This window comes from Panthera uncia, chromosome C2 (assembly GCF_023721935.1).
Source record: "Panthera uncia isolate 11264 chromosome C2, Puncia_PCG_1.0, whole genome shotgun sequence".
Lineage (NCBI taxonomy): Eukaryota > Metazoa > Chordata > Mammalia > Carnivora > Felidae > Panthera > Panthera uncia.
Genome location: NC_064810.1, coordinates 125609674 through 125631629, shown reverse-complemented (window position 1 = coordinate 125631629; position 21956 = coordinate 125609674). Strand labels below are relative to the sequence as shown.

General features: G+C 54.7%; 1 protein-coding gene across 2 annotated transcripts; it reads right to left on the bottom strand.

The window, feature by feature from the left end:
* Positions 1 to 373: 373 nt before the first annotated feature.
* On the bottom strand, positions 374 to 18491 carry AMOTL2 (angiomotin like 2). 2 transcript variants are annotated; one of them, XM_049629785.1, is made up of 10 exons: positions 18338 to 18491; positions 14945 to 15730; positions 12009 to 12315; positions 10858 to 11002; positions 10368 to 10460; positions 6153 to 6448; positions 5072 to 5379; positions 4076 to 4293; positions 3330 to 3503; positions 374 to 2325 (listed from the first exon to the last, which is right to left on the bottom strand). In XM_049629785.1, the coding sequence occupies exons 2-10, from the start codon at positions 15676 to 15678 to the stop codon at positions 2267 to 2269; spliced, it is 2334 nt and encodes a 777-aa protein (XP_049485742.1). In that variant the 5' UTR covers positions 15679 to 15730; positions 18338 to 18491; the 3' UTR covers positions 374 to 2266. The 2 variants fall into 2 exon arrangements, with proteins under 2 accessions (XP_049485742.1, XP_049485743.1); XM_049629786.1 differs by having other exon boundaries at positions 3330 to 3500.
* Between the last annotated feature and the right edge of the window lie 3465 nt (positions 18492 to 21956).

Genomic DNA, 21956 nt, shown 5'->3' with positions numbered 1-21956 from the left:
ACCCAATCCTACTGCGGAGTAACCACAGCATGTGGCTCAACAAAACTAGCTAGGACAAAGCTACCCATGGGGAGGCTGCCCATCTACCAGACCCTCCCAGCCTGAAGCATTCTCTGTTCAAGTGGAAAGGAAACCATGTCCTCATTCCAACTCTCTCCTTAAAGCAGCCTCACAAAATTCCCAGGACTTGTCATGGATCCTTGACGAGATACTAGGGATCATCCTAGCCTTGCAAAAAAGGATGGACCTGCCTTGTCCACTGGTATCCCAGTCTGAAAATGCAAACTACCCATCATTCCTTGTGTTCGAGAAACAGCAACAAGCCTGAGCTGCCATTTGTGGATATGGTCAAATATTTAAGAACCAAGACACTCAGGAATATGGGGAGGGGGAGTAGCAGTGGGGGTTCTGTTCAGTGCCAAGAGTACATGGGTGGCCCACCAAATCCTCAACCCTTTCCTTTCCCTCTTTCCGTCCCAATGTAGCCTCTCACTTGGGCTAAGACACCACTTTTAATTATTATTATTATTTTTTTATTAAAATACTGTTATACCCAGTGGAATGCAGCAGCAATCCTGGTACAGGGTGGCATAACAAAACAGCCATGTTTACATTTTAAATATTTACGATAACTTAAACATACAGACACACATCATGGTCTTTGGCAGAAAATGTTCACAGCACAAAAAATACTTTAAAAGAAATACCAAATATTAATCCAAAATATATTAAGTTGTTTTTTTTTCTTTCACAATATTTTTTTGCCTTTTTTTCTCTTTTTTTCTTTTTGCTTTGTAAACAATGCACATGAACCAAATGTATTTTTCAGCTTTAAAGAAGGGTAGGGGGATGTAAAAAAATATGCAATTGTCCAGCAAATGCAAATGTTTAAAAAGGAAACTTGAGGAATCATGGGAATGAAAGGACACATACCGAACCTAAAAACAGTAAAGGAAAAAAACAGAGATTCAAGGAGAACTAAAAACAGTCAAGACAAACTACTAAAACCCACCAATGGGTCCTGGGGCTGAGCTAGGGGACTCTGTAAGACCAGAAGTCAAAGTCACTGCTGCTGGCAGGCTGTTACATGGATGCTTTGCTCTAATTCCAAAGCATTGGCCCTGCTTTTCAGGGCGCTGCTCACCGGTAGCTTGAGGAGCCAGCCTCACGACTGCCATTTTGTGATGGGGGCTCCATTCAGAAGACGATGTGAGTCGCATCTTGTAGCTCACTGACTAGTTTTCACCAGCATACTCCCACTCCCAATCCCTCCAGGTGGGAACAAAGACTGATGAGAACAAGGCAACTTCTCCAGTTTCCGTCAAGAGAATTAGAGCTGGGAAGGCCCCCATGGCTCATTTCATCTGGCTCAGGGTTCATAACCAAACTGACAGGACGTCCCAGGGACAGGAGCTGTGGAGCCATTTCAAGAGGCTGGTGACAGGGGTCCATGGGCATTTAAAACAGGGCTTAAGGTGGAAGAAAAGACAGCAATATCATGTGGATCAACCAGTATCAAAATCCATGGGCCAAGAACTTGAGAAGGGGAGAGAGCTGGGAGGCTGGTTGGCAATTACAGGAACCGTGGCAGCAGGGACAGGGGAACAGAGAGGGGACAGATCTGAAGCGGCACACTTCAATCTTCTGTTCCACAAGAAAGGGGAATATATACAATCTGCACAGCTTATCCCAGTCCACTTAAACGGCCCCTCCCCACTCTGAGTGAGGGGGCAAGGCTGTAGCTTCTGCAGGATTAACACCCTCAATAGTCCCCAAAAGATGCCAAGTCTCCGTGATTTCAAGGAGGCAATGAGGAGCTGAGGAGCAGATGAGGTTGGCAGGGACCACACTCAGCCACAGGGGAACAGCAGAGCTGACCTATTACTGGTGTCCAGGGGCAACCAGCCCCTCACACCAAGATATCCCCTCCCTCCCTGCCTGAGTGCCAACTGGGGGTCCAGAGAGGGCTCAGCTCCCTTCTGGGCTTCCAGTTGCTACCCCAACAGTAAGCCTGGGAATCCTCATTCTGCATGGGCCCAGGAGGGATGTGGGGCTGAGAAGCAGGGTCTTCTGGGTGCAGGTGCTCTCACAGCTCCCCTCACCCCTACAGTATTCTTCCTAAGCCCCGGGCACCAGACGGTCAATGGGAATGAGTGCCTGGTTGGGGAAAGTGGGGCAGCAGCAGTTGGAGGGGCTGCTGGAATGGCTGACAGCGGCAGAGGGCAGGAGACAGGGAATGGTTCGGAGTCCCCAGGCACGACCTCCTTCAGATCAGTATCTCCACCATGTCCGACAAGTCCTGGACTCTGGATGTAGCGACAGAGTCTGGAGAGAGACAAGAGCACAGGCAAACGCCAGTGAGCGTTACAAGATTGTTCTTTTAAATCCTGACCCATTTTTAAAATTATTTATTTATTTATTCATTCATTCATTCATTTTAATTTAATTTTATTTATTTTCAGACAGAGCCAGGGAGGGGCAAAGAGAGAAGGAGACACAGTATCCCAAGCAGGCTCCGCTGTTAGCACAGAGCCCGATGTGGGGCTCAAACTCACAAACCGTAAGATCATGACCTGAGCTGAAACCAAGTCAGATGCTTAATCGACTGAGCCATCCAGGCACCACTAAATCCTCACCCATTTTTAAGATAGGATCTTTCTTCACCAACTCCCCCCCCCTCAACTGCCCAGGTGCTTCTAACTTGGCCAACCAAACACAAGGCTCAGCCCCCACCCCCACACCAGCTCTCCATCCAGACTATCAGTGTCCAATGACATTTGTTTCTAACTTTAAACTGCCTGGAGGCTCGGAGGGAGGGGGGCCCAGGGAAGGAGGCTGCAGCATTCTTTTTGTGCCTGTGGTTTTCTGAGATGGCAAGGCACAGGCAAGCATGCAAGGGCTAATGTGAAAGGGAAGCAAAAAATTGAAAAGGCATCTTCTCAAATGTCTCTGTCTTGGACTCTTTTTAAATAAACTCTTCTACCCTGAGATTGTTGTCAGGTAACTCGCCAAGCTCCATGACCTTAGATATTTAGATTGGTAATGAAATATGTAAGGAAGACTACGAAAGAGGAGGCAAAGTGCCCCCCACACAGGCGCTTTCTTTCTGAACTCAGGATCTGTCTGTGATCAGGGTTTTTCAGTTCCTCTATTCACACATCCAACCAGCCCTCACATTCACCCTGCCGGCCTATCATTGTGCACTGCTCCCCCTGCAGAGTGGGCCATGAGCCCGAGGGGTCTGGGAAAAAAGGGCCTGGTGCTCCAGTTCACACCCCAGTGCGCCCTCAGCCCTGCCTGGCACAGAAGCCCAGGGAAGAGGGACTTACCCAGTGAGGCTGTCCTCTGGCCACCGCTGTACCCCAGGAGGCTGTCGGGCTCCAGGCAAGCGGCAGCACTGTCTGGGGGACCATCGGTCTGGGTACTCCCATCTCTGCTCCCGTGTTTGGCATGGGCAGGGAGGGGAGCTGCGGCTACTGGCTCCTCCTCAGGGGCCCTGTCTGCTGGAGAGGAAGGAGGTTGAGAGTTACTGCCTTGCCCACGAGTTGTAGCCCCATGAAGAACACCTGAAGTTAACTGTACCAACTGGGGGCGCGAGGTGGTATGGGTTGCTCTTGATTTGTAAGAACTTCGATTAAGATTAAATGCTCCCGTTTCCAAATGGGGATAACTATCGGTTGCATTGGTTTTCAAACATTTTAAGTAGCAGAACCCTTCTTTGCAGATGAAATCTCAGAAGCATCAGGGACTCTTGAATTTCTGTGGCATCTGCTCAGATGAAGAAGTGGAAGAGCTGGCCTGGAAGGTACATCTGCACAGGAAGCCCTATTTTTGCTTAGATGGCAAGTGGCCAGGATCCACGGTGATGGAATTTATGGGGATGGGGACTACAGCATGCCTCTTCACACCAGCAGGATAGCTGTGGCCGTAGCTGTGGTTACTGGAGCCAGACGGTAAGCTGGCTCCCCTGGGCAAGGGGTCAGGAAACCCTGGCTCCTCTGAGCCTCAGTTCTGGGAGCAAAGGCCTGAAAGCAACCTACTCTTCTACCTGTGCTCCCCACCTGCTTCGTCTCACCTGTAGCCAGCCGGGCAGGGGCATCCACTTGCCGCTCACTAGAAGAGAGACCTTGCCAGCCCTGGTTCCCTGCCGCTGCAGCCACGAAGACAGATGGCACGGACTTGGCGGGCCTCAGGGAGCCCTGGGTGGCCTTTCCAGGGTCTTTCCTGGAGCGCTGCTGAAGGACCTTGATCACTGCATCCTTCTCCAGGATCTGGGCATGGAGCACCTTCAACCTGAGGGGTGAGAGGCCACATTCACATGGTCAGACCTACAGATCCAGCGGCCTCCACCTCATAAAAGTTGGACAAAAAGCCCTCCCCACTGAGGAGCCAGGATGTATTCTCTTGTCCTTGTAATAGGGACCAGGGGTGGGGGGTGGGGTTTAGAAATGCCATCACAGTTCTGAAATCTGAAGCCCTGAAAACCTCCAGCACATGAGACACTGGGCCCTTCCTATGCCAGCAAAGGCAGGTCAAGGGGTGGGTTGGATTCATCTGATGATAGCAATGGCACAATCCCTCTCCCGCGGGGCAATACCCCTGAGCTGCTGACCATCAAATGGGCTCAGTTGATGTGCTTGTGCTTTTGAGTCAGACATAGGTTGAACAGAAATCTTGTAGGGCCTCTGAGATCTTTTTTGGAGAGAAAATACTAGCTATCCCCAAGGCAGGGACCCAGTCCACATTCCTTCTGGGGTGGTACATGGTGTGGATTCACTTGGAAAGTCTTATTCTCTGATTTCCTGGGGGAGGGGGGAGCAGATAGAGGCCAGGGCCTTGGATAGCATCCAGTACCTCCACAGCCAAGGTCTCCCGGGCAGACCAAGGAGTCTCTGGGAGAGAACATGTGTGTGGTGCCTGGTGAGCCAAACACACAGGAATCAGCCCAGAAGCATGAGAGACTGCTGAGCCTCATTCATGGGGAGAGGAGTGTTTATCAGGGATTAAGGGCATGGCAGGGGTTGGACAGGGCCACCCCCACCCCCACCCCCGGTGGCCTCCAAGACCCAACCTGCTTTCCATCTCCTGATGCCTGTGGCCGCCGGTGAGCAGGCCCTCGTTGAAGCTGCTGCTGGGCGAAGGCTGGGGGGAGTGTCGGATGAGAGTGGTGTCACGCTGGGCGGCAGCTGTGGCAGCCGCGTCCATGGCAAACTGCCTCATGGCGCGCTCCTCCAAATACTTCTGCTCCCACTTGGTCATATCAGCCTCCAGTGCCAGGATCTGTTCCTCTTTCTCCCGCAGTTGCTCCGACAGCCGCCGGGCGCTGAGCTCCGGGGACCCACCACTGCCATTGCCACCTGTGGGGGTGCCTGCCTGTCTCTGCAGAGAAGGGAGCACTGTGGTCAAGGGCGGAGGCTGGGGCGTGGCAGCCACTGGTCCTCGCCCACAGGAGGACTCTCACCTATGCACAGGTTTGTTCTGCCCTTCCCGGCACACCCACCCCAGCACCCTGCTGCCACCAAAGATGAAGAAGGTGCTACGGTTCCCCACACCCCTGTGGCCAAGGGTATAGGAAAGATCAGGCCTGCCTTGCATAGGGGACCACAGAAAGTATCCTCCAAACTGGGAAATGGGTACTCTTAATAATTACACTGCGACAACTGGCGTAAATTAGGACCCACCTGGGCAGTCCTGGACATTTGGTCACCCTACCTCTGTGTGAAGGGTAAGGTTGGGAGTGGAGATAGAACTCTATCTGGTTTGTAAACACCAGGGTTAGTAACACAGCCCAAAGCGAGCATAAAGACTCAGGATCTGGGTCACCATCTGCCCTCTTCATCTTGGGGAGACATGTAAGAGCCGGCTAGTCTTCCACATCAAGGCTCCTGAGCTACTTTCTCTAGAGACCAAGGATGCCAACCCCTGCTGCTGTGGAGCACGGAAGCCCAGGTCTTGAGTCCCCAAGACCGGCACCTGGCCAAGAGGTAAAGCCTCTGCTAAGGTGGCTGGCAGGAGCTGGGGCAAGGAACACAGATCACCCCGCTTTCCAAGGAGGCCTCCATCTGGATCTCGGCAGGGGCTCCTGGGCCTTCAGAACCGGCCTCCTCAGATACTGCCCTCCCTCTGCCGCCACCACAGGTCTCTAAGCTCACCTGCTGCGCACGCAGGGCCTTGAGTTCCTGCTCTAGGCGTGTCCGCAGACGTAGCTCCAGCAGCTCCCGCTTCTCACAGGCCGCCTGCAGCTGCCCCAGGGCCTGCTGCAGCCGCTCCACCTTCTCCACGTAGGCCTGCTTCTTGCGCAGCTCCTCCTCGGCTCGTGCGGCCCGGCCCTGCGCGTTGCTCAGAGCCTGCTCCAGCAGCTCTGCACGCCGCCGCTGGTCCTCGATGGCGCCGCGCAGCAGGGCCATCTCCCGCTCCAGCTTCTCCTGCTCCTGCTGCTGCTCATAGCCTGCAGGGAGGTGTGGGGCTCAGTCTGTGATGGCAACCGCCCTAGCTCGTCCCACTGGGCGCTTACCACATGCTGGGCCTCAACGACCCTAGGAGTTAGGTGCCAGTATTTCCATTACCATTTTATGGAGGAGGAACAGGTTAAGTCACAAATAAATGACAGCACTGGACCAGGGCCCTTGCAGTAATAACTGGGCTGTGCTGCCTCTCTACTGGGACATGGGCAGCCCCAAACACTGTCCACTTGTGCCAGGTGTCACCATTTCCAAACCACATTCACAATTGCGCACAATGACGCTAGAGACTGGCCAGATAGGAAGTGTGATGCCTATTTCCAGATGAGAAGGCTCAGGTGGACTGTGACATGGCCATCATTCAAGTGAAAGAATGAAGGAACAGTGAAGAGAAGAAGCATCACTGGTTGCACCATAAGCCAGGTACTTACTTACACATCTTTGTATAATAGCCTTTCATAATGGTCCCTCGAGGTAGGATGTGTGACCCCCAACATATTGGGGAAGAAACACAGGTGAATGGTGCTGCTAAAGCGGGGACCCGAGTCAACCTGGCCTCCAAAGGACCAGGCTGCTCTGGCTGTGGTGGGGTGCCCCTCATATCCACAGGCCTCCCAGACTGAGCTCCAGGACACATTCTGCGGACCCAGGGCTCCCCAGAATAGTGCTGCATTTCCTTCCCTGGTCTGGGGGAACCACTGAGAGGGTAGGTGACCAGGCTTATAAAGAAATGCAACCTTTGTGGCACAATAAAAATGACTATGGTCCAAAGATTTGTGGCTGAAGTCCTAGCTAAGCTGATTTTTAAATCATCTTTGTTCCTTCCCCAAGAGAACTCTGCTCAGAGACCCACACCGCATTGCAGGGCCAAGCAAGGTCCAAGCCAGACCACGCAGTCTTCTAGCTGATACTCTAGGCTTAAATCTACCTTCCATGCACCTGCCCGTTGGGAGTCCAGGCTAGCCCCGCAAAGAGTGTGTGGGCTGCCTGCCTTACTGGAGAGTAGAAGGGGGTGGGCTCCAGGGCCTGCCTGATGAACTCAAAGGCACTGTCCCTAGAGCAGCACTATCACAGTACAGTGGAATTTTCTGCTGTAATAAACCTGTTCTATACTGTGCTAACCTGTACAGTCGTCACTAGATACTCATGGCTATTGAGCACTTGAAGTGTGGGGAAGGAACTGAAATTCTTCTTTTTATTCAATCTGAATTAGTTCTAATCTTTGGGCCACATGTGGCTAAATACCTATCACAAGGGACAATACAGGTTCTGGAATAGAAGAGTTAAGGCTGGGGACCTGGGTAGGCAGAGGGAGGATTCATTTACTCAGGGCCCTGAAGCAGGAGAAGGGCACAGTCAACCCAGGTCAGCTCTGACTCACTCCGGATTTTTGAAGGCTGGGCCCAGGCCGGCCTCACTCTTTGGTGTGGAGAAAAAAGATGAGGCAACTCAATAATACTGAAGTGGAGGCATCCACAGTGGGCTGACTGTTGACTTGGCATCTTATGAGTGTGGTGGAGGGGCTGGCAGAGAGAGGAGACTGGGGATTTGGGCCTAGAAACAATGACCCCCTCCTGCATGTGTTCACAGAGCCTACAGCTCACAGAGCTTGTGGGGAGCAGCCTCTCATCCCAGTCTGACCATGGCTGCCCCATCTTAGAACCCCAGAACCCGAGTCTCCAGCAAGAAGCAAATGTCTAACAGGGACAGAACTCGGAAAGTGAGGCCTCAGGACTCAAAGCCAGATCCCCAGGGAGACACAGACCAGAGCAGCCAGATCTGTCTGTATGAAAAGCGGGTGGCATTGGTGACAATAATCACGCTTTCCTCCTAGTTGTTGACTGACCCCAGAAAAAAAGTGAGGTCAACTAGAGACATTTTCCCTGGAGTTTTGTGTTTTCTCCATAGGTATCAAGGAACAAGGAAAAGCTGCTTGGCTTTCCTCAGCCCTTGGGGTGGAGTGGGGGGACCTAGTCTTCTGTTTCTGGCAGCTTCCTGCTGCCTTGCACAACCTCTAAGGCCCTGGCAGGGGCTGAAGAGGCCTCAGCCTTGGCCATCCTCAGTCACCAGGATGAAACTGTTTGGGGAGGAGAGCCCCTGGGCCTGGGTGGAAGAGGAGCCGGGAGAATGGGAGGGTGCCAAGGGCGCGCAGGAAGGCAGAGCGAGCTGCGCAGTAGGGGTGGGGGGGGATGCGCCTTCAGCCCGGGAGAAAGCTACGGGCTTGGCCCCCACCGGCTTGGGCCTTTTCCCTTTGTCCCAGAGGGAGCGGCGGCGGGGGGGCGGGCCCAGAGCGGAACAGCCCGGCTCTGGAATGCCAGGCATCCAGGTCACCCGCGGCTGTGAGATTAATGGCTCCAGCGAGGAGCCAAGAACAGCCTGGCGCTTGCTCTCTGGGGAGCGGAAACGCCTCCGGGCCGGCCTCCCCCCTCCCCCCGCCCCCCGCCCCTCTTCTGCTGGCTCCCAGAAACCTGCCTGGCTACTTCCTTTCTGTGGCGCCGCGCCCCCAAAGCCTGCCCTCCTGCAGGAGGCCCCCATTCTGCCAACAGCCAGCAACCCCTCCGCCCAAGCTCCCAAGGGCTACACGAAGGGCTGCTCCTTTCCCGCCCTCCCCCAGCATCATCACCTCCATTGCCACCTCAATCTGCTCAGTACAGCCTATCCTACTTCCTGCCCACCCTCACCCCCCAATCCGGTCAGTGTCGTGTTCTCCCATTCGCTGTCCAGGGCAGCCCCGGCCAGGGCTCTGAGCCTTCCTTGAGGAGGGAGGTGCTGCCAGCCAGAACTCAGTCCTCAAGCCATTTCTCCATTTCTGGACACCCCCTACTATCCAGGCCATTCACACACATAGTAGGCTTCCTCAAAGCCACCCTCACCTGGGACACCAGCCACCCCCATTCCATTTCTCTGCAAATGCACAATAGCACAATAGGAACTTCGGATTGCTAGAGCTTCTTCCAGGTGTTCAGGGCTTCCTTTGTCTCTCCCACTCCAGGCACCTCCACCTGAGCCATTCCCGTGCCATTCCCAGAGCCTCTCTCTCAGGCCAGTGGAGACTTCTCAGTCTCTCTCTCAGGCCAGTGGAGACTTCTCAGTCACTAATCTCCAGGGCCACAGACACCCTTGTTCCCTTGAATCTGTGGTTAGAAGGCCCTGCTCCTTTCTCAAGCTCAACCCCTCTCTCTTGACTTTCCTGCCGCTGTACCTTCCAGGGCCTGCTCCCACCCTCTGCCAGATACATGATAGGTGCTTAGCATGGTTCTCCTAAAGAACAAATAAATCACTGATTGAAAAGGCTAGTCAATGGTGAACTCATCCACTCTCTTCAAGAAGCCTTCCACCACCCATTAGAGTAGCTTCCCAAACCCCTTCCTTAGACTGCACCTGCTGGTTAAGCTCGAGGAACCCATTTTTGGTCATCTGCAGGTACCTCCACTTGGACACCTTGTTATGGCCCAGTTGCATCATGCACCCCAGCTTCTCACATTCCAACCAGGCACCCCCAACCTTTCTGCTGTCTGGAACTTCCTGAGGAAACTCACATTCCTTCTCTCTCTTCTTACTTGCCTCCAGGGCGATCTGGCCTCCCCCCTGCTCCCTACACCTTCAATCCTGCAGGATACTGTACTGTACTGACACAGCACCACAGCTCAGCAAATCACTGCACCCCAGCTGTCCCTCTTGTATCCACTGATCTCTCCAATAAATATGGAACCAGATCTTATTCTTTGGAGGCCACCCCTCCCAGCCAGTCCAGTCCAGTGCTGGGTGCATAGTAGGCATCTAGTAATCCTATGCTCAAAGCATTGCTTTCATAAGCAGGAGGGCCAATCCTCCCTGTCCACAGTCACTGCTGTGGTCTCGCCACCCACACATCTGTCCAGGCATCTGCATGTGACCCCTACTCACTTTGAGCAAGCAGCTTGGCCACCATGTCCTGACTGCCTGCCTGGGCCTCCTGTGTCTTGGTCGCCAGGCGGCGGTTTGCAGATTCCAATCTCTCTGTTTCAAATGAAGGAAAAAATATTTTCAGGAAAGATGTTTCAGTATCAGGTGAAACTACCTGCCCGGGTGTCCCTTGGGGTCCTGTCTGTGGGGCTGCACTGTCCAAACTGGGGATGGGCTGACAGGGAAGCCCCCAGGCGTGCTGAGGGCCTAATGAGGAGAGAGCACTGAGCCACATAGATGGGGGCCCCCCAAGAGGCTCCAAGGCATAGAACAGAGACAAGCATCCTTCTGTCAAGGTGGCCCCCTACGAGTTGCAGCCTGGTTCCCTCCAAGCCAGTTTACACTTATTTTTGCAGACACTAGAGATTCTGAATGTCTCCCTGGAACAGAGGGATCAAGCCCTCCAGAGACGCTCCCCACCCAGGTCCCTCACCTGGGTGACCTCCCTCACCTCTGAGATCCCTGTTGAAGTCCTGCAGCCTCCTCATTTCACTGTCCATTTTGTTCCGCATGGTCTTCTCCAGGGCCTCCCGCTTGGAAGAGGCTCTGGTCAGGCTCTCGTGGGCCTCAGAGAGCCGCTGGATTTCACTTTCCAGCTGCAAGAAAGAGGCAGACAGAAGAGGTGAAGGAAGGGGAGAGATCCCTGCGAGTGGGTAGCAATCAAGGTCCCCTCCACAGGCCCAGGCTGCTCTGCTACTCTCCATCAGGAAGGGTGAGAGAGGAGAGAATAAAAAGCAACAGCAAAATATCCAGGTGGCTATAGTGGGATGGTCAGAAGCTTGTGGCCTCCAGATATGAATCAGACTACAAGAACCAGCAAGCGAGGGTCCCATCAATTGTGCCAAGGTCCAGATGCTGAGTGAACCCAGGGCCAGGTATTCTGGAAGTGGCTGCCTCAAGTGACTTAACACAGCTTTCCTGCACCCAACATCCAGAAAGATGCATTTTACTTTTGTCCAGTTCCTACTGAGAATCTGAGCACAGTGGACCAGGAGGGGGCACAAAAAGACTCCAGCCATGTCCCGGGGTTTGAGCTACCTCGGACTCCACAGGACAGTCACAGGAGGCCTGAGGCCACCTGTCAAAGCTGAATGCACGGCTGGTAAACCTTCACTGAGGAACAGGGCACCAGACCCCAGCCTGAACTGCCTCTGCCTGGAGTATTTCCTCCTCTAGCCATCACCATCCACTGCAGAGGGCCAGCCTACCCCCACTGCCCCTCCCACTTGGCTGCTGGCAGGTTCTGCACGTGCTCTGAGCTGGCCTGTGATTCCAATAAGTAGCTCGTTTTTTCCAAGAGGAGGGGCTTTCTCTTTGGCCAGGGCCAGCCTAGAACAGACTTACTGTTGTGTGGGGGACACAAAGGGCTCTCTGTGGGAGGTGTCCGCAGGAGGGGGTGTGTGCAGGGGAAGGGTGTGCAGGGAGCTGGTGAATAGGCTCTTTCTAATCACTACTGGCCAGCAACTGCTCACACTCCAGGCCTGCTCTGCCAGCCTTGCGGCTGCTCCCCAGCTGTCTAGAGTTGGCGAGGGAGGGCATAGGAAGCATGAGGGGGTGGGGGCCAGCTCCCCCTTGCCCCTCTGAGGTCCCAGCAAGGCCTACCTTCTCAATGCGGCCAGCCTTCTCTGCTGAGCTCTCCAGCTCCCTCTGCAGCCTCTCGTTGTCCCTCTGCAGCCTGGCATTCTCCCTCAGCACAGTCTCCATCTGGGCCAGGTGGGCGCTGCCCGAGGTGGCTGAAGACGCCTGGCTGCTTGCTGGCCCCTCCACTTCAGGTGGACTGAGGGAGCCTAGGGCGCCATGGCTGAGAGCAGCTGGATGTGGTGGCAGGGGGTGCTCCTGGGCCGGCTGTAGGTACTGGTACTGCTGTTGTTGCTGGAGGAACACAGGGGGCACCTGGGCCTGTAGGATCCTGGGGAACAGAAGAGACAGTGTTCAGAGACTGTATAGACCCCCATGGTTCCCACCGCTGAGCAACCCTGAGTGGGCCCAGCCCTCCTGGCATAATGGAGGAGGCCTTTTCCACACAGTGTCTACCTAAGACCCTCAAGGGCCAAGGGAATGGGGCTAGAGGGGGTTAACATCAGGATGCTTATTTCATGCCCAGCCTTACTGTGGTCAAGGCCCTGGGGATCAGCCTGAGTAGTCCTGGTCCTCGTAAGCAACCAGTACTTAAATAAGGCATCTTAAACAAGGCACACTTGACCTTTCTAATCCATACAAGGTTCTTTTTGGGTCTGGAGGCCACGTCAATCATGACTTGAGCACACAGTCTTCCAGGCCCCTGGGCCACTTGGTGGCTGAGCCTCAGCAGCTACCCCTCTGTCTGTTATAAGCCTCTTACACTAGCACCTGCCAGTGTAGCACATCCACATTTTCTCCCTCCTATTTTGGGTCCCATCACCCTTCACAGAAACATTTTTAGAATACTGTGGCTAAGGGCAGAGTGGTGAGATAGATGTCAGGGTAAGAGTCTGAGCTCCAAAGTCTGACAAAACAGGCATTCAAATCCCCAGGGTGCCAGCATGCCTCTGCTAAATCATGAGGGTGAGGATCTCCAGCCTCACGGGGCTCACCAGGCAACACAAAGCCTGGCAAGTGCTGGGCCTACAGCACATGATCCACAATGGTGGCACATCCTCTACCTCTCCTACTGACAACTGCAGCCTATTGTCTTCGTAGAGTAAATGTGACCCACACACTAGATGGGGCCACCTCTGGACTACCGCAATACCCTGAGTTTAGGGACAATGTTTTACTGGCCTCTAGCAATGGTGCAACATTCTCCTCAGAACCCCGTGGAGGTGGGGGTGGAAGCTGGTCACAGAGACTTGCTGGGGCCTTGTGACTCCAGGTATAAAAGAACAGACTTCCTCAGTTACACCAGGAATTTTCCAGGCCCCAGAAGCTACATGAGAGCTGAATTCCACTTCTGGGTCCATCCCCTCAGCACTCATGCCCTTCCTCCCCGGCTCCTCTTAGGACCCTAGGCTGAAAGAAAAGTCCCTGCCCCTAGTTCCCAACGATTAAGCCTTCTCTGATCAGCTGAAACGAAAGGACGGGCAGATCTGCTTCTCTTACTGCCTAAGCTAGAGCTCCTAGTGAGAGCTGAGCAGAAGGTCTCCACTGGAATGTCCAAACTCTCCCTGCACTGCTAAATGTGGCATTCTCAGGGTTGCTTCACAAACTTTCTTCCCCCTGCACTGGGCTAGGCAGACACAACTGGCATTCTTTGAGGATGACTTAGCTCTGAGGAAGAATAGTCTCCTTTCCCTTCACACTTGCTCTCCGGCCCCCCCTCCCCCTGTTGCCCCTCCCCCTCCCTCCCTTTTTTGTTCTCCTGCGGTCTACTTCCTTTCCACGATATTATCTTTTCCTGACAGGGCTCAATAAGGCTGCTCCAAAACTAGAAACCCACGACTCAGCTTCCGAAACTCTCCCTGACCAAGCCCTGAGAAAGGAGATAAGATGGGGACGCGAGAGGTGGAGGCTGGAGAAAACCCATAGGGTTCCGTCCTCTACTTCCCCCATACCAACACCATGGCGTCACTCATTTCTCGAGAGCAAGGAAAGGCATCTATCCCAGGAAAAGACCAAGCGGTGGGAAAGTGGGTGACTAAATGAAGACTCAGCAAGAATGAAGAGAACAAGACTTCGACCTTGAGGCTCCAGAGGAAAGGAGTCTGCAGATTCAGGGGTTTCCTGGACCACCATCGGCGGGGGAGATGCAGAGTGTGTGACATGAAGGGTGTGTGTCAGCTTCTCAGAAGGTGCTGGGCCAAGTCAGAAGCCTGGGGCAGAGCCTCATTTCTAGGAACCAGTATTTCTGCAAGCTGGGCTTTCTGCCTCCTCCTGGTCTCCTGCTTCCATTCTTGCCCCTTAGAATCCATTCCCTACATGCAGCCTGAGGGGCCTTCTTAAAGAAGTAAGCCAAATCACATCCTCTAAAGGCTTCAGAATCAAGTTCTACATCCCCCAGCAGCCCTTTCCAAGGCTCCACAGAAAGGGGCTTGCCCGGACCCCATGTCCTCTCCTGCTACAGGCTCCAGCCACCTGGAGCATGTGGGAAAACATGAAAGGAAATGAATGGTAGTGACAGGGCGGCTCCTGCCCTGGTGTAGGACACAGAGAGGTCTTTAAGGAGGCCATCTGGTCCTTCCTGCCTCCAGTTAGGAATGCCCTCCATTAATCACAGAAAGCAAACTGTCCACTTGGTCTTAAGAGTCTCCAGAGAAGGAGGTCCCACTTTCTTGCCACTTAGCTTGGAAACAGTTTGGCGATGATTCCCAACCCTTGTCTTTAGCAAGTTCTTTTGAAAACCTAACCTTTAACCCCCTGCTGTAACTTGTACCCTCTGGGAACCTTAGTTATTTGACCGCTACAGCTAATTACACAATGGTATCCATCACCAAGTTAAAGCAAAAGATGCCACTAAGTTCTCATGTGACCTTGGCTAAGTCCTACTTTCCTCCAGGCATCTCCCTGGGGAGAACTACACTGGAAGAAGGTCAAGAGCTTGAAAGAGCAGGGTGGGCAGTTACCTGACTTCAGCATGCTGGAAGTGTGGGCTCCCGCGGGTGCGGTACCGTGGGTCGGTGACAGCAGTGGCGGTCTCATGAGCCAGCACAACGTGTGGGTACTGAGGCGGAGGTCCACGGGGCTCTGGGCCCTCAGCAGGAGGGCCTCTGGGTGGGGGCCCCTGCTGATTGCGGGCCAGCTGTGGGAAGCTGTGGGAGGAGCTCATGTGGCTGGGGGCCCGGGCACCATTCCTCTCCAGGGACAGCTGCAGGAGCCGTTCACTCAGGGAGCGCACATGCCCGTGCCTCAGCTCCCGCAGCGCCTCATCCTGGCTCCGATTGCCTCCGGAGGCCCCTCGGGGATCCCGGTCCCCTACGTGTGGCCGGGGCCCTGCCTGCTGGGCCGCATAGTACTGCGAATGGGCTTTAGCTTCTTCATAGGTGGGTAGCTCCTCACCCTTGCTGGGCTGTGCGCACAGCCGGTAGAGGGTGTTCTCTGCCAGGTGGGTCTCACCGCCCTGGTGCTCCTGGCCCTGGGGCTCCTGCCTTGTGGCCTGCTGTAGCACCTGAGTGTCCTCGGGTGCCAAGAGCTCCACGGAGGCCTGGGGGCTCCCTGTGCTCCCAGCCCCAGCCCCACCCCGCAGGGCCTGCTGTTGGATGGCCAGCAGTGTGCGTGTCTCAGTCAGGTTGCCATAGCGCAGCTGCTCCTGGATGAGGCGGTGCAGGACTGTCCCCGAGGAGTCTTCCAGAGTCCTCATGCTTCCTTGGCTTGCACACCCCTGCCTGAACAGTGGCCGGTGGCACCTGGCCCTAGGGCACCCAAGAGAAGAGAAAGAAGAGCAATCAGTGGGAGTACCTGGGAGAGGAACAGGGAGACTTTCCATTACACTCTGGTCCAAAGCAGAATGGCAAAGAGCAAGGCTATGGAGGGTCACGCAAGGCTGGGTTCAACTGCCAATGCTGCCGCCTACTGATTAAGGCAGGTTGCCTAACCTCTGAGCCTCCGTTTCTCCATCAGAAAAATGTAAGGAATAATGCCTACTCATGGAGTTGAAAATTAAATGAGGCAATGGCTGCTGAGCTCCTGGTGCACTGTGAATCCTTAGCAAAGGGTTGCCATACCATCATATTCACACTTAGTATGGAGGCATAGCTGCATCTTTACTGTGTCTAAAGAAACACAGTAATCAATCACCCAGGAACCCCAGCCTCCTGCAGTCTGCTTCCCATTGAAAAGGCTGATGAGAGACTCCAGAGCAGGGGTAGTTCAGCCATAACCACTGAGCAGGCCAGTCTAGGGATGGACAGGGGCCCAGTTTATTGGCAGGTGGTAAAGAACGAGTCCAGCCTAGTAAAAGCCTTGGGCAAACTGCCCCTAGCTCCCTCTAGAATGTTGCATGCTTAAGCCCTAGTCTTAGCAGTTAACTCACCACCCTTTACCATGCTGAGCCCTCCCTGTCATGGGATGACCTTGGCAGTTACTCTGCAAGGTGAACAGGAGAAAGGAAAAAATGCTGGTTTGCTGAATATGCGATGAAAGAAGAGAAGCTACAGTAGGACCATGGTTTTGTGAACTGAGGCAAAAAGGTGCCACTCATCCAGGTGTGCGGGTAAGTCACACAGTCTGTGTGCTGACAGCAACCGCATGGATGCTCCAGGAAAAAGAAAGGGTAGCACCCTGTCTTTGATTTTATGACCGTCCCCCTTACACACAGACACACGCACTTGCTACATCGGAAAAGACCTCAACGGTCCTATGCCACATAGGGGATGGGCACTCAGCATTTTGATACCAGTAACACCCATGTGAGCCAATTGGAGACGTAAGCGAGCAAGGGAGAGGCTCTTGGTTGCAGGGACCTGGGGCTGGGGCCTGGAAGCCTCAAATGCAGGGAGATCCTATCTCCTGAGGAAGATATTCTCTTCTGAGCTTGGGCTCTCAGTGGCTCATGTCCTGGAAGACCGCCCACCTCACCTGGCTTCCTTCCCACAGCCTCCTCCAACACAAACCTCCAAACTAGATTCAGGGAAAACCAAACAAAACCATATCTCCATAGGTCCTTGTGTATGTGGGGGAGGGGAGCAGGCAGAACGTGGCGCCTCCTCCGCCACAGAACTAGCCCCAGTGCCCTGCTGCTATTTGGGCTTGGTAGGTTGGCAGAGCAGCCATTCCCAATCCGCTCCTTCCTCCTGGCTGCCCAGAAATGAGGAGAGGGAGTGGAGTCTGGAAGGCATCTCTGTACTCATCCTTCTTGGCACCCCACCATGCGGCCCCTTCTCCCTACACACAGGAGGCTGGAGATGCAAGACTCCAGAGTTACCAGAGGCAAAACAAACTGGAATCAATTCGCCCCAAGGTTTCATCTGCGGGGCATTTCCTAAAGTAATCAGTCTGGGCTGAAACCTGCTGAGAAAGACCGGGGAATGCAGAGCTTTCTGGACAGAATCCTGGTCTCCTCTCCGCCAACGGTGTGCCTGGGAGCAGGGAACACTTCCGGGGCCTCTCATCCGAATCTGTCCCCGTCAGACGCCTCAGATGCACATCCCTTCAGCTGAGGCCTTACTAAAATCTGCGACCACGACCCGGGCCGTGCACCTTTGCTGCACCAGCGCTCCTGGTTCTCTGAACCCCCACCCCCTTCCTAAGTAAGCACGCAACTCCGGCTCCCTCCGGGGCTCACGCTCGCCTAAGGAAGCCAAGCGACGGTCCCTAAGTCAGATTGCACCCCAGCCAGGGATCCCGCCCTACCCAGACTCCAAGCCGACCACGAACACCTGGAGGCCGCCGGTGCACCTAGAGCGAGCAGGGGAGGGTAGCCGGAGGCCCACGGAGTTCTATAAGCGTCGCGGGTCCGCCTCCCTCCCAGCCTCCCGAGCCCTCTTTGTTTTCCAAATGCTCCAACGCTGACGTCACCGGGCTGGACGGCCGGCTGCATTCTTTCTAAGTGAGAGCCAGTCAGTGGCTCCAGAGAGGATTTTCCAAGGAAGACAAAGAGGAATTCTTGGACTAGTTGGGGGCAAAGACACCTGTAATCCCCACCTAACCAACCAGATCAGCCCCAGGGCCCAACTTGAACTCTAAGCGGCGTCTCCTGCCCTTTTCTGCGCCGCTGTCTTCAACCCACGGCCCAAAACACATGACAACGCTCTCCCCAGAGGCTGCCCCCTCTCCCAGCCCCAGGGGACCCCGCGCCAGCTAGAGCCCCCGACCCAGGCGCATTGCAGAGCGCCCTCAGCGAGGAATGGTCCCGGGTAGCCCCCGCGGCTTCCTGGAAAGGGCGCACTGCATCCCGAGGACGCTTAGAGCGCCGGACTCCCGCTCCCAGAAAAGAGCGGGCTGCGCGGGGGCTCTGGCTTCGGCTGGACGCGTCTCTCCCGACCCGAGCGCTCCCCGAAGCGCCGAGCGGCCTTCCTTACCGCTGCGGCCCCCGGGTGCTTGGCGCAGTCAGACCCGACGACCCGGCCCAGCTCCGCTCAGCTCAGCTCGGCGGCGTAGGTGTGCACTAGGCGGTGGCGCCGACGCTCTGGCCGCTCGGGCCCCAGCGCGCAGCCCCAGGGTCGGCCCGCGCCGGAGGCGGCTGCTATGCCAGGAATGTGAGAGTTTCAGGTTCCCCCTCGGGATCAAAGCGAACCACAAATAACCTCTCAGCGCGCCGCCCTCCTCCGCCCTCCGCCTCCTCCGGCTCCCTCCTCCCGGCCCCCGCCTTCCTCCCGGGAGGCGGCGCTGCGGGCCAGGCGCCCGGCCCCAGAGCTCCGTTCCCGCGCGGCCCAGGGCCCTCCAGGACGCACTGCGCCTCTCCCCACGCCACAGCCACGCTTTGCCTTCAGGGCTGCGGGAGAAGAATTAATCCCCTCGGCCATTACCGCCCCCCAACTGCGTCCGGCCTTCCACTCACTCCTTCTTCCCTGTCGGCGGGACGACGCCGGAAGATGGGCAATCGCATGTCGCTGAGGGGTTCTGGGTGTTGCTGCGGGAGAGGGCTTGGGGGGTGATGCGCGCGCGCGCGTGCGTGTGTCTGTATGTGTGTATTCAAGGGAAGGAAGACCGCAAAGGTGTCCACACCTGCCTATCTTGGATCCTACCAGCCCCTCCTCCCCCGGCTAAGAGGAGACTGCTTCCCCTGGAGCCTCTTCCCTAACCCCCCACTGCTTTCACCGTCAGCGGCGACCTTTGAATTGCCCTGTTATTGTTTACAAACACCTTCGCCAGCTCTTTTAGGGCCTGTCTCCACAGGAAGTGTGAATCTGAGTTGAAAATCTTCTGGTTAATTTGATCCACCTAACCAACCGAATCACCCGCCGCCAGGCGCTCTGTCCAACTCTTCCGGAAAAAAGTAGTAATCAGCACCCCTAAATTTACGCAGTGCGCGCGGTGTGCCACCACCCGCTTTTCGCCTCGTCATCCCGGTCAGCCCTCCCAATCATCCTCCCGGGGAGTTCTGTTATCATCCCTGTGTCATAAGTGAGGAAACCAAGGCTCAGGGAGGTTAATTAGCTTGCCCCAGGGTCACAGAGAGCGTGAGCGATGAAGCCAGGCAACCTCTGGGCTGCTCAGTTTTTCTTTCTCAAAACCCTTCCGTTGCCACCGGAACCCGGGCTCCCTAGAGGTCCAAGACAGACTCTGGGAGCCCTCCTCTCTCCATCTGCTCTGTTTCAGTCTCAGCTTCATTCCCTCCTATACCCCTGCCAGTCAGGGCCCTCCCTGGTGTCCACCCATCTTGGTCCTGCTATTCTTGACCTGGATGAAGTTCTTTCCTCTGCCCCTAGGATGCTCCCTCCCCCACTTTTCCTCTAGGCTGGTCCATCTGTGCTGGCCTACACCTCTTCTTCAGACACACCCTACCCACCTCTCCTTACCCTCTTCCCAGCCGCCTTTCTCCTCTACTCCCACAGTTCTGTGTGCCACTCCTGAGCCCTGACCACACGGGGCCTCCCAACATCTGCATGTGGGGGACTCAGGACCCTATCCCCTGGGAGAGTGAAGGCTGAGTCCTACCCCCAGTAAGGTCCTTTCCTCCCCTCACCATGGAGTTTACAAGCCCCAGATCTGCTGGAAAGACCAGGGACGAGTGTTTTAAGTTCAAAGAGCTATTTACTAGCCAGGGACATTGTTAATTTTTAATGAAGTCCTCCCCAAAGATGTGTGTCTGTGTGTGTGATTTACTCAGAAGCCAAATATTGCGTTACAAATAATGATCGGCTCTCAGACAAATGAGAACATAAGTCTTTTGTGCCAAGCTAAGGGGTATTTGGCCATCCAAAGACCATCTCACAAAGAGAAGCTAAGGCCAATATGTCACTGTCCCAACTAGATACACTTGGTAAAAATTTTAGAACTAAAAAGGAAGGGAGAAGAAGAGGTCCCAGGTGGCTTTACCCCCTGGATGGAATTCTTCTTGGAGATACTTGGTGGAGGTATGAGAGTAGGCATGTGCCCTCTGGGATTGCAAAATCAGGGGAAAGGTCATATGGTAGAGTCCTATCTTTCAGGGACGTTTTGGGGGGGGGGGGTACCTGACAAAATGCTTGACAAACATTCTTGAGATGGTTACAGAAAGGGGCCCGCTCAAGGCCGCTAGAGTCAAGCAAGTACATCTTGGAGTGGATAAACCTGCTGTAGACCTAAATGGGCCCCTGTGACTCCTCACCTCTGTGTCCCAGAGCAACAGGAAGGGGGAGGGATCCCAAAACCTGGAGGGGGCTGAAATGTACACACATTTCTTCTTTCTTTTCCTCTTTCTCTTCTCCTTCTCCTCTCTCCTCCTCTCTGTAAGAAGGTTAGAGGGCAGGGCCTCCCAGGCAAGGCAGAGCCAGAGGCCTCAGTGAAGCCTGCCTGAGCTGGTTGCCACACTGGCTGTGCGGGGTAGTTGGGTGAAAGATGTACCAGGGGCAGGTGTGCATAGGTGGGCACTGGGTTGGCTAGGCTGCTGGTACATAAATCTTCCCATATGGGAGGGGAGGAGAGGCTCTTCTAGTGAGTGAGCCAGTGCTTTCTTCCTCCCAGCTTTGTCTGTCTCCACCCATCTTTTCCCCTTCTCTCTTACCCTCTCCCCCTGCAGGTAATGATTCTTCTCAGGTGACAGCATGGCTGGCTGGGTCTGGAATCCTGCCCAGGAAAGATGCAGAGGTAACCCAATTCTCAGAGTAAGTCAGTTTTGATGCCTTTGCTCTGGAAAGTTCAGCTCCTAGGGGTGTGGCTGCATCATAGGTGTGGACAGGGCTTAGCAAGGGATCCTCCTTAGCCTAGACCTGGACTTGGGGCTGGGTCTGTGCCTGTGATATGACCTCAATCTGGCATTGTGTCCCACTGTACCAAATGGGAACATGAGGGGAAGAGAATGGTCTCCTCATTGCCCAAATGGTTGATTGGTAGAGGCGGGGCTCCAGGGCCCTGGTGGCAACATCAAAGGAAGGCTCTGTTAGTTGTGAAATTCTCCCTTCCAGCCTCCCCTGGACACTTCCTTTGACAGGTTATGGGAAACAGGAAGCCCACCAGAATCTGGAGCAGATAGTAAATTCACAGGAAGAACCTAGATGTTGGAATGGAGGTTCCAATGCTCCAGTTCCAAGAGCCAAGCTAAGGGCCTTCTTCTCTTTGTTCTGCATTCCCCCTTCTCCATGTCCTCCTCCATCCAGGTTTTCCCCCCAATCCTCTCCTACCACTCACTTGCCTTCCACTCCAGGTCCAGAATCTCCATCAGGCAGGGGTGCCTCACAGAGTCTTTGTGTTTGGGTGGTTAATTTCTCCAGAGAGGGAGTATCTTTGAAATTAAGTCCCACAATGGTTGAGGTTAAGAGAGTGCTGTCCTAAAAAATGAAGGAGCCCTGACTTTCCAGACTACACATACCACTTGGGCCAAGTGGTACCAAATACCTGCCTTTTCTGCAAAGCTACCTTGTACCGAGTGGATACTGTTTTAGTGGATGTGCCACTGCTCCTTGGAAAGACCCTCTCTGTTATTGGCAAGAGACTGCAGAGCATGTGAAGAGGCCGGCCCCTCGGTTTGCAGGGTCCTTGTAGAAGACCCCAAGGTAG